General features: G+C 45.6%; 1 protein-coding gene across 2 annotated transcripts in view; it reads left to right on the forward strand.

The window, feature by feature from the left end:
• The first annotated feature begins 1466 nt into the window (after positions 1 to 1466).
• ASB4 (ankyrin repeat and SOCS box containing 4) overlaps positions 1467 to 14366 on the forward strand; it is a 147792-nt gene continuing 134892 nt past the window's right edge. For both annotated transcript variants that reach the window (XM_085630863.1, XM_085630864.1), the window contains exon 1: positions 1467 to 1703. In XM_085630863.1, coding sequence (XP_085486989.1) covers positions 1520 to 1703 — 184 coding nt within the window. In that variant the 5' untranslated portion in view covers positions 1467 to 1519. The remainder of the gene's footprint in view (positions 1704 to 14366) is intronic.

Genomic DNA, 14366 nt, shown 5'->3' on the forward strand with positions numbered 1-14366 from the left:
TTTTGACTCTTATTTTTTGAATTTCTAAAAAACTTATGAACAGATTTACACCATTTAAAAAAAGGTCGCTTTCTGAACCAAGCTCTACCTTTCTGCCAAATTTGGGGTAATTCCATTCAGCAGTTCGGGCTGTAGCTCGTCGCAAAATTTCCAATGGAACTTAACATGGGGAAAACGCGTTTTAGGACCCCCCTTTTTTCTCAGCCCCCGCTTCACGAATCACCCCCAAACTTTCAGGATAGGAGCTGACCTGGATAGACTTTTTTAGGAGAACTTCACAAAGATTCATCAAATGATGCCAAAGTTATTAGCAAATCAATAATTGCTTTTCCTATGGAAACTAGGTTCTAACTATAACTATCTACTGGCGACCGCCAGTGGGTAATATATATACACAACCCCTGCTCCCAAAGGAAAAGAGCACGCACACGAAGATTGCAGGAATACGGCTTCTTTAATGTAATGGGCCTCCCTCGACACAGCAGCCAGGAGAGACGTGTGTTGGGCTGTGATATATTTATATTAGTATATAGCGTGGAATAGACTCAACTCATTTTCTGAGAGCCGCCCAGTGAAAAAATGAAACATTGTCAGCAGAATAGAGTTCCATAGCCAACAGTCTGTCATACAATGTTAGATGTATTTACAATGCAGTGGAGCACCTCATCAAACACCTATATATATATCACTTAGAAAAAACGGCAGAAATTTAGAAAAACTTTTACCAGGATCTCCAGGTATGTTTCCCAAAAGATAACCTGCCACAAGGTTGGAGCAGCCTTTCTCAGAAGAAAGTGCCCGTCTTCTTCATTGCAGGTAGCTTAATCTATCTCAAAATGTATGTTCTGGAACAAAATAAGCACACGGATGAAGGCAATGTTTGTGAACACATTTACGATTCAAAAACGCGCCTGTTTTATGAGTTACCTAATAATTGCTACTTTCTCTGTATTTCTGGCTTTTACAATGAGTGGCTGAATAAGTAACTTATATAAGAAAAGAATGTATTTTTGCTATCACTCCTCCACTGCCGAAACCTCCATCTACTCTGGGGCGCCCCCTTGTCCTTGACTAAATATTATCTATAGAAATGTTTGGTGAATGTTGGCCGGAGATTTCTCGAGTTACTGAGCAACGCAGAGGTTAATTCCACATACAACAGACGTGTGCACTTAGCTGTATGGTTTGCAGAAAACAAGATGCATGCAAATACGCGCACTTCACATTATCTCTCTGTCGCTACGTCATCATACTTCACAGCAGTAGCTTTCTAAAGTGAGAGCAAGCATGTCTTGTTTACCTAGAGTTTAGGAACTGAAAATCCGCTTCCAGATCGGCATGTCACAGTTTGAACCCTAGTGTATAAATAGAACACGAGGGCATGACTGGGTTATACGGTTACCCTGGCCGGAGCGCCGGCCTCGCTCTTGGCGTTGTTGCAGCCTCTTTGCAACTGATATTCACCTAAGACATACTTGCAGGCTGCAGGACAGGCAGGCAGTGCAAGCCGGGGCCCACCATGGACGACACCGCGGGCAGCACGCGTGCTGCTGCGGATAAGATTCTGAAGAAACAATTCCTGCAGGCCCTGCAGTGCAACGACTTCGCCTGCCTGGAAGGGCTTCTCAGCCAGCGGGCCGTAGACGTCGACACGGTGTTTGAGGTGGAGGATGAGAAGCTAGTCTTGGCATCCTACAAAAGAGGTGAGGTAAACAAGTGTGTCCACGCTGGAAATAAACTATACGCTTTTTCCAGAGGCAGGGAAGAGTCGCTGCTTGAGAATGAACAGCACGCGCAAAGCCGGCTCGTGCTGGTCAGGTAGTCCACGCGCCTCAACAAACGTGTGCAGTTCCGCAGCGGCTGCGTGTTTAGTGAGTATTCTTTTTCATTTAGAAAGTATTGCATTGCTGAGAAGGTATGATCAAATGACATTTAATAGCTGCTACGGTTTCTAAAAGAACTGGATCAATATATTGCACGGGCCAATGTACACGCTCTAAATATGGAACAAGGTGCAGTGCGGAGCCGCAACACTATCGCTTTCAAGGGGGCCAGCATGTTGGTGGGCTCGTGTGATGGACTGAAAGTTTCCCAGATCTCTCTAAGGGACGGATGCGTAGCTGCCGAGTGGTCGTAGTCTGTGTGGCAGCTCCCGTCAGTCCTATTTTTTCAGCCAAGAGCACTTCCGTTTCTGGGGGGTTTCAAGGTCACAGTCACACTCATATGCAAATGAAAACCTCACCAAAATCTACAGCGCAGCGCGCTGTGGCTAAAAAGCCTGGATTGGAATTCATCGGCGTGTCACCCCTTGCACTGGAAACCACCAGAGGCTTAGATTAATTGTGAGGTGCAAGTGAATCTGGTAAATTCTGGTATGGTGGTTTTTGGGTGCTGTTCTCATGCACTCATGTTCAATTTGACTCAAGATATGTACCCTGGTTTGGGGTTGCCCGTGTTGCAATCAGAAGGGGCCTTGGGGTGGCAGGTTACAGCAGTACCACGTCTGATTTTTACATGGAAAGACTCCGTCTAGAGTAGCATAGTGGGCAACAAATGATGGACTGGAATGTGACCTAAGTAATTACCAGTGATTAAGAATAATTCAGGTATTCCATCTATCACTTTTTTTTTCTTTTTCAAGTGTGATGCCCTAAGGGTAACAGGCATTCCCAGACAATGGTCCTTTTCTCACTGTGGGAGTGGACTCCAGCTGGCCCTCAGTGCAGATGCCCAAATAAACTGAAACTAATCTGGGCGCCCTTGTCCTACCACGGTGTGGGCCTGGCACTCGCAGGTGCATTGCTGGCGAAACCAGGCTTGGTGTTTCAGAGCAAGGATGCTCCACCCACAATTTACAGATCTGCTAATCCCTGCTTCGGTAACACTGGACCAACCTGAATTCACTCGGATTTTCTCGAAATGAGGCCATGTTTTGTAGTCACAAAGTTAGTGATTTTGTGATTTGCAGATGTTGAAACAAAAAAAAACCGTTTATATCAATTACGCGCACACATGTTCCTTAATTGGGATCCTTCTTGCTCTGTTTTTAATTTTATTTTTTTCCAAATTATTTTTTACTATTATCTTTGATTGATCAAACAACAGAACAGCTTCTCAGTGATTTATTAACAAAGATATTTATCTCCAGCTTTGTACTTATACTTCTTTCGCACATCAGGTGTCTCTGGCAAGCCTCAGATTTTAGTACTTAATTGCTTAATATTTTAATAACTTTCCACTCCCCCTTGGCAGATTAAATCATCTGTATGATGTGTATTGCAATTCTCTCAGATGAGTTTGTGGGGACTTTGTGAGGTACCTTGGCGGGCATCTTATGTCCCTGCATTCTTTTCCCCAATATTGTAGCACTGGTTGCCATACTGATAGAAAGCGATCTTGTCCTTGACAAGGTGCCAAGAGTTTCTCTGTGGCCATTGTCCCCCACATTTTGTGGTACCAAGCATTTAATGTAGGGGTTTCCACATTTGAGCTATTACAGTCTTAGTTGAAACCAGCAAATGGAAAATTAATTCCCATTTGTTTTTACTCATCTGTTTCCAGTTATACATTCTTAGTAACATAGGATGGCAAAAACTATGATCTACTTAATTGCTGCCAGAACCACCTTCCAAATTATCAATAACTTTGCACATTGCCACCTAGGGCTACATTATGTAAAGGGTCCACTGTCCCTGTTTGTGCTGCGGCACATCTTTAACTAGGTGAGCCAGGCGCAAACAGTGACAGTGCACCCTATCACAGATAATGTGCAGCCCATGGGCAATGCTTTGCTGAAAGGGGGTGTGGCTGTTTGGAGCAGCCACTCCTTCCTTCACAGTGCAGGCAGCTTGCTGCCTGCTTTAGAAAGGGGAGTGTCTGGGGTGCCCATGGGGACTCCTTTCCGCTGAGGGGTATTGATACGCTCTAGGTAGTCTTGTATAATGTGCTTTATGATGGGTCTATTTACCACATAATTATCAGCAATCTGCCAAGCCTCCATCTCCTGTCCATGAGGGCTGTCTCAATTCCTTTCATTCTAACTGTAACTGAGCATGATTTGAAATGGCTATTGTGTGTACAGCCACAGCTTCTGGTAGTCGTTCTAACGTAGTAGACAGGAAAGCACGTCGATCTAGAGTATGTTCGATGAGCGTGAGCGTAGTAGGTATAGTCACTGCCCTTTCGATGCATAAGATGCCGAATGTCCACTAGGTCTATATCACAAAGTGAGTCTAAACATTCATTGGGCAGACATCCTGACATCCACTGACTTTCTCCTGACCTATCCAATTTTCAACATATTCCCACATTAAACTCACCTCCCAACACATCACCCCACTCCATAAACCCCTGCTGCTTCATCAGCACTTGCTGCAGGAATATATCTTGGCCCAGTTTAGGAGCATATGCTTAAGCCAAGATTAATATCTCACTACCTGCGCTATAACATACCTCCCATGCTTATCAACAAGGGTTCTGTGACTACCACTCCCATATTGTCTCTCAGCAATATGGTCCCTCTGCATACTGTTTGTTTGAGCTGTAGGGGTCTTCCATTCATAATGGCATGGTATTAACCTTCCTGAGTGTCTTCCTTTGAAAAAAAGAGCCCTGTAGAAACATCTGTGACTTGCTTTCTACCCATGATTGCTCAGTCGCGGAGTTAATAAAGCTAGTAACTTGCCGATTCATTTTTCATTTCATAGCAAGGTCAGTTTACTTTGTGTTGAGTCTTCTGAGTTTTACGTTGCAATGTTTTTTTACCTAATTTCTCATCCTGCTTGTTGCCCCCAAAACTAAAGAAAATCCCCAACAACTAACAGGTTCTAACCAACCCCATAATATGTAGGAACCTGACGACCACATGACATCCTGTGGTCTGGTTACCTTTCAGCTGTTGCCCTCGGCACGACACTTACTGAAAAGGGCCTTAAAGGGCCTAGCGCATACAAGTGTAATCCCAATTAGTGTTGATGTGGATGTTCCTAGTACCTGTGGGACAAGTAGTGCCATTCCTTCCGTTGTTAAGGTGACATGGTAGTGCGTTTCTTCCAAATTGAGGTAGATATTGCAGTGAAAGTCCATCTGTATCTTACTTTTTGACACATCAGTTCTTCAACTAGCGGCTTATCAAATGTAATCGTAGCAAAGACAGACGTTGCCTAGTCCTACAGCACCAAAATTGTATGCCACTGAAGGGTCCCACAACTCATCTGCCTTACTTCCCTAACCAAGAGTTCCTTTTGCAGATATGAAGAGAGTTTGGTCACTATGTTTTTCAGCTTAGAATGTTCATTTGGTTTGAGTGGGCCTACTCTATGGGCTCCTCCTAGTTGAACCTCCTTCCCTTCCTTCAGATCCAGGATGTTACTAAATAGCTTTCTCAATTATGCAGTGCAATTTCACCCTTTGTGGCTTCTGATACATTCTGGGTCCTTGCATGGTCTCTCCCGGGCTGATTCTGTAGGTCCTCTCACACACGTCTATGTGTATCCAGCTGATTCTATAGGTCCTATCACACACATCTATCTCAATAGCCATTTCCTTAAATTTGGCAATATTTCCCATTTCACCATTAACAGGGCAGTAGAAATTTCATCCAGTTTTGTGACCTGCTGGTCCACTTGCTCATCATCTTACCAGACCATCCTGACTGTTTATTTCAGACTATTATTTACCTATTATGTACCTCTGTCATTTACTGTTTTAGGTCATTCTGCCACTCTTTGCTGAGGCTTGGAGAAGGTTCTTAATGCCACTTTAGCCCTTTGGCCAGTGGTGTTTCTTCAGTTTTTCTCTGCCATTTCTGCACCAGTGAAGACTGTATCACTTGCTGCTTCTCAGGTTGTCTTGGTTGTCAGGTTGTCTTGGTCCCAACCACTGAACAACCCCTGAACAATATAATCTAACCTAATATAACCTAATCATTTTCTGACATTTATTTTACTTGTTGTTCATTCAGCTTGACCCGTGAGCAGTTTAAGCTGCCAAATGTTCTTCTTTGCAACCATTGCCCAGGTTAATTCTGCCTTTGTGCTGGGGTTTCCTGTCTACATACTCTTTTATTGCCTCTTTACATTTTCTGTTGCTTCCATCCAGCAGATGCACTAGCATGCACAGTTATATTTGGTCTTGAGGAGACTACCTCTGTAGACATCCCCTTGTAATATGTATTTTAGAGTGTCTGCTTGTTTTGTGCAATGGGCTTTGTCTCCGGGATGACAGCCCTCTGTACGTGGGGGCAGCTCTACTTTAGCTGCACTCTCCTACATACTAATCCTGCTTAACAGTAGCGCCCAGCTCATCACATCCAAAGCCATAATTTGAGTTTATTTCTAGCCTCCAGGCAGGTGTCCTTGATTATATTAATGTTCAGGTTCAGGCAGGAGATGTCTCTCTATATCCCCTTCTGATATTATAGACCACATGTATGAAATTGTGTTACTGGTTTGAGGGGGGTGAAACCCTGCTTAAGTAGAAATCACAAACCTTGTCAGGGTGAAGCACAAGCAATCCATAAATTAACCTGTGCTCAGTCATCGGGTAACTTGACACAGAGCAGTCAGGCTTAACTCAGAGGCAATATGTAAAGTATTTGTGCCACACTATAAACAGTAATAAAGTGACAATACACACAAAAGGGATTCCACATCAGTTTAGAAAAATTGAGTACATTTTAATAAACAAAAAACAACCCAATCAGTAGAATCAGAGATACGTAATTTTAAAGATTTAAGTGAAAATAGCTCAAAAAGCACAAGGAGCCAACTGTGGATATCTGGTTGAGTCGAACCGGGACAAAGTCCACGCAGCAAAGGAGATCCGTTAGTTCTGCTTGGGGTTGTGTCGCACAGCAGAGAAGATGCACTGGGTCTGCTGGATCCACAGATGGGCTGGCAGAACACATTCAGGCCTACTACCAAGAACTGGGTTGGCACTACGTGGCAGGGTAGGACTCACTGTTGCGGAGTCCATATGCTGGTTACTAGATACTAGCCCTTGGAGTCACGCTGGTGGCTGTGGGTACCAGTTGCAGGTCCAGTCCTTCTACCCAGGCAAGAGGGAGGCATGCAGCAGGTCAGGGAGGCATGCAGCAGTCCTTCAAGGCAGCAGCAGATTGGCAGTGCTTTCATTAGCACAGCACAGCAGTCCTTCTCCCTGGCAGTCTTTCTAGATCTAGAAGTGTACTGAAGAGTTGCTGTCTGAGGCCATGTATATATCTGCCACCTCCTGGTGGAAGAAGCTTCTAGAAGTTTGCCTTTGAGTTTCACAGGTTTCCTGCCTCCCCTGCACAAGCTCCAGACTGTGACCCAGAGACAGGCTACAGGCACTAAATAGTTCAGGCAGGAAATGGCAACTTTTTAAAACAAGGATTTTCCAAATTGCAATTTAAAGTCAGACTTTACCATAGAAGAGGATGTTTCATTACAGTTACAAAGACCTGCTCCCATTGGGAATTTACAGCTTATTAAATGTAATATGGTAACTCCAGTGTTATCCTATGAGAGATGTGGCCTTGCAATAGTGAAAAATGAACTTAAGAGTTTTTCACTATTAGGACATGTAAAATGTAAAAATACATGCCCTTCTTTTTAAATACATTGCCCGTGCCCTGAGGGCTGATGAGGGCCTAACCTAGGAGTGACTGTAGGAAGCTGGCTCTTCATATGTTATCTCAAAATGAGATATATTGTGTAAAGAGTCCAGGGATTCCCTTATGAGTGGACAGGGGCTTTCTATTAAATCCCAAAGTGTTCTGTTAGGGGGTAGTGTGGTCAAGCAGCCTTAGCCTTAACACAGAGGAGCGCAAGACATCTGAAAATACACACAATGGTCAATAAATGAGGCACACAACTCAAAAAGGAGATCCACACCAATTTATAAAAACAGCAAGTATCTTTATATATGTTTAGGCATCAGAAGAAAACCTTTCAGGTAATTACGTTTTTAAATAGTAATATTTCTAAGTTCAAAAAGTCAACACAGTGCATTTTCTGAGTTTTGCAACGTTAACCTATAGGAGGAAAATCATATGTGGTTTATCAATTCTTGTTAGCCACTTACGGGACCCTCTGCAGGAGTCAAGGTGAGTGGTGGGCAAGGCCCAATGCAGCACCAGCAGTATTCCACAGCAATCTGTTAAAAAAGGTGAATCAATCTGAAACCAAAAAAGCTCATTGTTTTGTGTTCAACCAACTAATACTGGAAATGTATTCCCCACTGAGATGAAAAAAAAAGACTGAATATTGGCAGCTAACCCTATTTTCAGAGGTGCAAATACAAGGCCTGGTTGCATTGAAAACTACATATTATATTCTTTTGACATTGTTTCTTCATTACGGTGTTTGAATAAGCTATTCAAAAGAACAACATAACAGCGTATGTTAGCAACCATATAGGATTTCAGAACCTGATAAATGCACTGCTGCAAAAGGGCATAATAGATTGGTACTCTACTATTCTGGTTGTATATAAGCTGGATTAATCAGTAGAGTCCTGCATTGATTTAAAAAAAAGTGTATCAATGTTTAACTCATTTCCTATGCTTCCAAAGACTTAACTAAACAAATCGTAAATTCATATTTTTTAGGTATGTTAAACCTATGGGATACTGCCAGAGTCATCCAAGGCCAGAAATCATCACAGGATCACATTTGCCACCAAAAACTAGTTGTTGCACTTTGCAGGCATCACTTGGTGTTACACCCTGTACCAACCACCTATCAGAGGCTGGTGGATAGCCCATTAAGGAATGTTTGACTATTGGTCTGTGTACCTAGATAATATGGTCTTATTCAGCTGATGAAAGCAAGTGATTTAAAGGAAATTCTTAAAGGTGTATCATATTTTAGGGAGCAGACTCGTCAAACCTCAGGTACGAAGCGTGAAACCCATGAATTGGAGCCCGTTTCCAACAGCAAAGAGGGAGTCAGCACTTTCCTGGGCTTCTTTGGAGCAGCGGATGTTTTATACCCAACTTCACATTTCATTCTCCCCTGTTTCATTTCCGAGTAAAATGGATGGAATGAAACGAATGAGGGAACTCGTTCACTATCTCTACAGTCAGAATGATCAGCCCCATGTCCTTACTGAAAACATTCAAGTATTAGTTAGCTGGGAAAAGAGTGTATATTCAAAATGTCATTTATAATATTATATATAATATATAGTGCTACAGTAGACTTGTGATTGCTCTCGACTGATGTGATTGTTATGGAAATGCACATGCGTATCTGCTGACTGTTTAAAGCTCTACTTTGTCTTTTTCCTTGGGTGCAGTCCTGTCCATGGTGAAGCCTTATAGGAGAGAGGCAATCCTGTTCTTCGGCAGTCAATGTCTGTTCTGTGAGATTTGGCATGTATACAGTTGTGAGCATTAGCCTGAACCTCTTTCCCATGAGATATGCCAAGCCAATGTAGAGAAGTAATGTCTGGTCTTCAAGCAGGCGCAAGAGTCTTCGAAGTATTCTCTGCTGGGGGAACATTTCGTGCTCTTCACTGACAATACCACTGTGGCCTGGTTTGCTAAGTGCAGAGATACAAACCAGCATATTGCAAGATGGCTCTGCACTCAAATCAACTGCAGGGGAAAGTTGATATTTTTCCTCTTTTCCTATGTCCTAGCTGGGAGGACGTCTGGTCTTAAGAGGGGGTGCGAATGTGCGCTGCAGGCGACCAGAACCCAACGAACCAAAATGGCCAGCGCAACAGTCTTAGGGTCTGTTGCCCCTGGTCACAGTTTTAGTCGACCATCCCAGCCCACAAAACTACAAAGTTTGGGGCCATGCTGCTGAGACGGTAGAAAACATACATTACAGCAACTGGTTATTACTAAAGTCTGTATACGTTTGTGGATTGCCCCTGACCACAGTACAGAAACTTTAATGCCCCACATAGTGCTGGATTGGTATTGTCTCTATTTGTATGAATTTATGATGGATGCTAAATTCACCTTATCTTTAACAGACTCACACGCCTCACCCTCAGAACCTTGTGATCCTATTGCCCCTATCAAAGTACCAGGTCCCTGGAGAGGAAACCAGTAGGTATGCACGGACCAATAGGGAAGGGCCGAGATTCACTCCGGAGCTTAGTTTAAAGGGTGAGACACAGACCTTTCCATCACAGGTTCCCTTTTAAAGACTTTCCCAACACATATTGGGCTCATTTTATACATAACCAAAATAGAGGTTTGCTAATACATTAGTAAGGCCATTGGATTTGTAAGAGAATTCCATCCTGTCACTTTGGGGTTGGAGATGTAGGTAGGCAGATGTATTCTGACAATCTTCTTCTCCTGGATATGTGGATTGTGCAGGGGAAGAGAGTGGCAAAGTCTGTGGATGAGGGTGGCACAGCAAGCCATCCCCTCCCACCCCTAGCTCACAGTGGGATTGGAGCCCTGGAAGGATGAAGGGGAGATTCCCCACAGCTGCTGTGTCTCTCTACCTTCGCTCTGCCAAACAGAGAAAAACAAGTTTGGAGGAGTCCATAGGAAAACCAGGGGCTGACTGCTGCCCTTTCTCAGCTCCCTCTGTGCATGCTTGACCGTTCCATCCAAAGTCCTGTGTGGACAGCACTTGTTGAACGTTGACAGCTGTACTGTGAATTAGAATCTAATAAGTTTCAGGCAATGGGGATTTTTAACCCCCTGTGTTTCTAGTGAGGCTATGCTTTTTAATTAGAACATTCTATCCTCGTAGAGAAAAATGTTCTAACAGCCTTATAGTCTGCTGCAGCGACCATGTCGACCAGCAAAGGACAATTTACACGGGCTATAGATGGAGTTGGGTGTAACCTGTGTAATTCTGTGTAGCGTAATCATGCAGAATTACCTACAAATTCAGCAGAATTATGCAAGAAGAGTAGTTCTGCATTCAGCGATTATTTCTTAGCGCAAGAATGCCCCCTCTTGTTCTAAATGGATGTTAGGGTGCATTTCGTAGTAAGAAATAGTGCTAAACTGGAGATGAATAGTGAGCAGCTGCTCCTGCTTGCTCAATGTGTACTTGAGGTAGGATTTTTCCCTACTTACTTTTGGCATTTTGCACTAGTTTATAAGAGCGAAATGTACCCGTTCACAAGGGTGCGTGGCCATATTATCAAGGAACGGCGATAACATTATCGCGGCTTTAGCGGCAGGAAACTGCAGCTAAAGCGGCGATAATGGGCTTGATAATATGCCCATGAGAATTCCCATAGAAGCCCAGGTTCTGGTGTGAAAGTGGCGATAATGTTATCGCCGTTCCTTGATAATATGGCCCTTCGTTACTCAGAAAATATCGCTGTTGGACTTGGCCCTTCTGGCAGGTTCACCCCTGAACTTTTTGCCTTTTATTGGTGACTTGGTGTGGTGATTTATTTGGTTTCTGCGCACTTTCCCTGTGTCCCAGGGTAAAGTGCGTGCGCGCTGAGTGCATGTGGTGAGATAGGCCTGCCCTCCCATAGGAATGCATGGGGAATGTATGTGTCCCTAGTAGTTCCTGATGCGTGGGGTGTGCAGGCCCGAGTTTGGTATGTGCGGACTCGTGGGAGTGAATGCTGCGCGATGATGTGTGCGGCGTGCATGTACCTAGTGTGGAAGTGCCACTTCTAGAAGTGGGCACTTCTGTGTGCAGTGCGTCTGGCGTGTGATTGGCTGGAGCTGGCTGGTGAGCCTGGCTCCAGGAGTCTGGTTGGGTCTGCCCCAGTGGTGAGTGTGAGATTAGCATGCTGATGGCTGGGGAGGAGTGCACCTTGGACCTGAATAGGGCAGGGTTTTCCCCACACACTGCTGGCTCCGCCCCCTGTGGTGCGACTGACGACCCTAGCCCTGCCAGTGAATAGAGTGAGGGGCTGAGCACATCAAGGGTGCTCCCCAACCAGCTGCGACTGGTTTTCCCCCTCACCCTGAACCCAGAACAAAGGGATTTGGTGTATAAAAAGGGGCTGTGTCCCCTTACAAAATGTTCTTGCTCTGTCTTGAATCTACCAGGGGCGTGCTGCTGGTGGGGCCCAGGAGGAACCGCCATGGGGGCTACCTCCCTGCTGGAGGGCCCTGTGTGCTGGCCCCTGGGCCCTACCTTGCCCCTTGGATGCCTTCAGGACCTTCTGGACCCTTGTGACTTTCCTTTTACCTTGCCAAGGCTTGATGCTGGCCTAGCGCCCTGGGAGCGCTTTATTTTTCTTGCAGCAAGGTGCTTTTCTGGTCCTGAACATAGCGCCTGGAGAGCGCTTTATTCCCCCAGAGAGAGGAGCTGGAGCTGTGCAGCGTTGCGCTGCTACGAGCGAGAGAGGGAATCCCCAGCGTAGGGATTCCCCCATGATGCGTGCCTTGCGGGTGCCCACCCCGCTTATCTGGTTGCCTGGGGTGCGCAGGTGCCCACCCTGCGTCTTCGTTTGATATTCAGGAGTGATGCGGGTGCCTACCCCGCTTATTTAGTTATTTAAAATTGCGGGTGCCCACCCCGCATTTTGCCCGCGAAAGAAATCACCGCCGCGGCCCGAGCCGCCTTCCAAATTGCCGCTGAGCCCGCGGCCCGCCTGGTTGTGGGCGGGGCCACGGGACGGAAGCGGAAGTGCCGCCATTCCCGGGAGAGGAGGCCCGGGTGAAGTTTGAGCGCAGCGCGAGGCTCCCATCTGCAAGGGAAGCCCCGCGCTGCATGAGGAGTGCTGCCGCTGAGAAGCAAAGTCCCGGTCCCAGAAGAGGGACCGGGCAGAGCCAGAGATTGCCGCACGCCGAGAGCCGGTAGGAGGCGGGCTCCAGTGTGTGCCCGTTTAAGTTGCTTTCCGAGCGGTCCCGCCGTTGCGGGCCGCTCCAATGAGAAGGGGGGCTCCCTGTGTGCCTGTTCGAGGCACCAGCGCCCGTGCGCTCCAGTGGGGGAGGTGAGATCCGTGCCTATCATCAGAGCGGCCCCGTCTGGCAGCGGGCCGCTCCAACGCTGGGGCATGATGATTGCAGGAGCCAGTGTGCTCCAGGGGGACATGTGTATCTTTTGAGCCGCCGAGGCTCCAACGTTATTCAGGGGCATTTCCTTGGTGTTCTCGTGCCCCGTGAGGCTCCAACGTTCTGGATATTGTTTTGAGGGGCTAATGAGAGCCCCCTGCTCCTATTTGCCTCCCCCAGCTGCGCAGCACTTAGTGCCAGCTGCAGCGTTTAGGCCCTGTGCTTGTCCCCAGCTGCCCAGCAAGTAGTGGGCAGCTGCTACGTTTAGGTTCTGGCGCAACCTGGACTCTAATATGCTTTTGGGTGCTAGGAAATGTACGGTGTATAGTATGTTTTGCGCACCCTGTGTTGTGTACCTCTAAATGTGGTTAGTTCTGCCTAGGAGGTTGTTTTACCTGCTTAGGTTGATGGTAGGGAGAATGTACTTCCCTGTGCGATGTGCGCCCCTAGTATAGTTATAGCTAGGTGGTTAGGTCTAATGAGTTAGACCAATGAGAATTGCATAATGTGATTTATGCCCCTGTGATAGATACAGGATAGGTTTTATACCTGATGCTAGTGTGATGACACTGAGGTCATTATTGCGCCAGTAGATACTGGTTATGTTCTACATTTACTATTGGTGATTTGTGCTATGTTCTAAGTGCTAATTCCTGACAGTGGTCCATGTGGCCCTGTCCCCTGTATATATAATCCCTTGTAAATTCTGCCCGTGCCTGTTGGCACATTGTAGAGTGTGTGTTTTTATCTAATGTGTTGTGTAATACAAAGGTTATTTTTATAGAATACCTTGTGTGGAGTTTCCTTTGTGGTGGGCCTTGGGTGTTGTTGCTGGGTGCGCGCGCAAACGCTTTACACATCGCCTCAGAGATAAGCCTGACTGCTCGTGCCAAGCTACCAAGGGGGTGAGCAGGGGTTATCTTTGGCGTGTAACTTCCTTGCCCTGACTAGAGTGGTGGTTTCTGCCTGACTTTGGCGCAAGCCTTAGCCAACCAGAAATCGCCATTTCTAACAATCGCTAAATGCAACCGAACCTAAACAACCCGCCGCTCGCGCTCGCTAAATGTGGTCTTGTGTGAGGATTCTTTCCTCCCAAATTACTCTTAATTACGTGAGTGGCTGTAATCGCGTTATCAGTTATTCTGTGTCAAAGATTAACGCAGAATTATCAAATTACTCCGATTACTCTGCCATATTAAAATTACTTCCAGGCTTAGCTATAACGTTATAATAAAGTGAATGAGAAGAAATCTGTTCACATGGTCCTGTTTTTTGCATACTAACAATCAGGAATAAAAGGATTTCACAACATATCTCACTTTCATGTTGACAGCATAGCATTTTTCAGGATAGCACAGAAATTGAATTACATTTACATGACACAAAGTTGGAAACTTTAATGCAACAGACTGATGAAAGAATGTGTATGCCCAATCTTTTC

Source organism: Triturus cristatus, chromosome 10 (assembly GCF_964204655.1).
Source record: "Triturus cristatus chromosome 10, aTriCri1.1, whole genome shotgun sequence".
Taxonomy (NCBI): domain Eukaryota; kingdom Metazoa; phylum Chordata; class Amphibia; order Caudata; family Salamandridae; genus Triturus; species Triturus cristatus.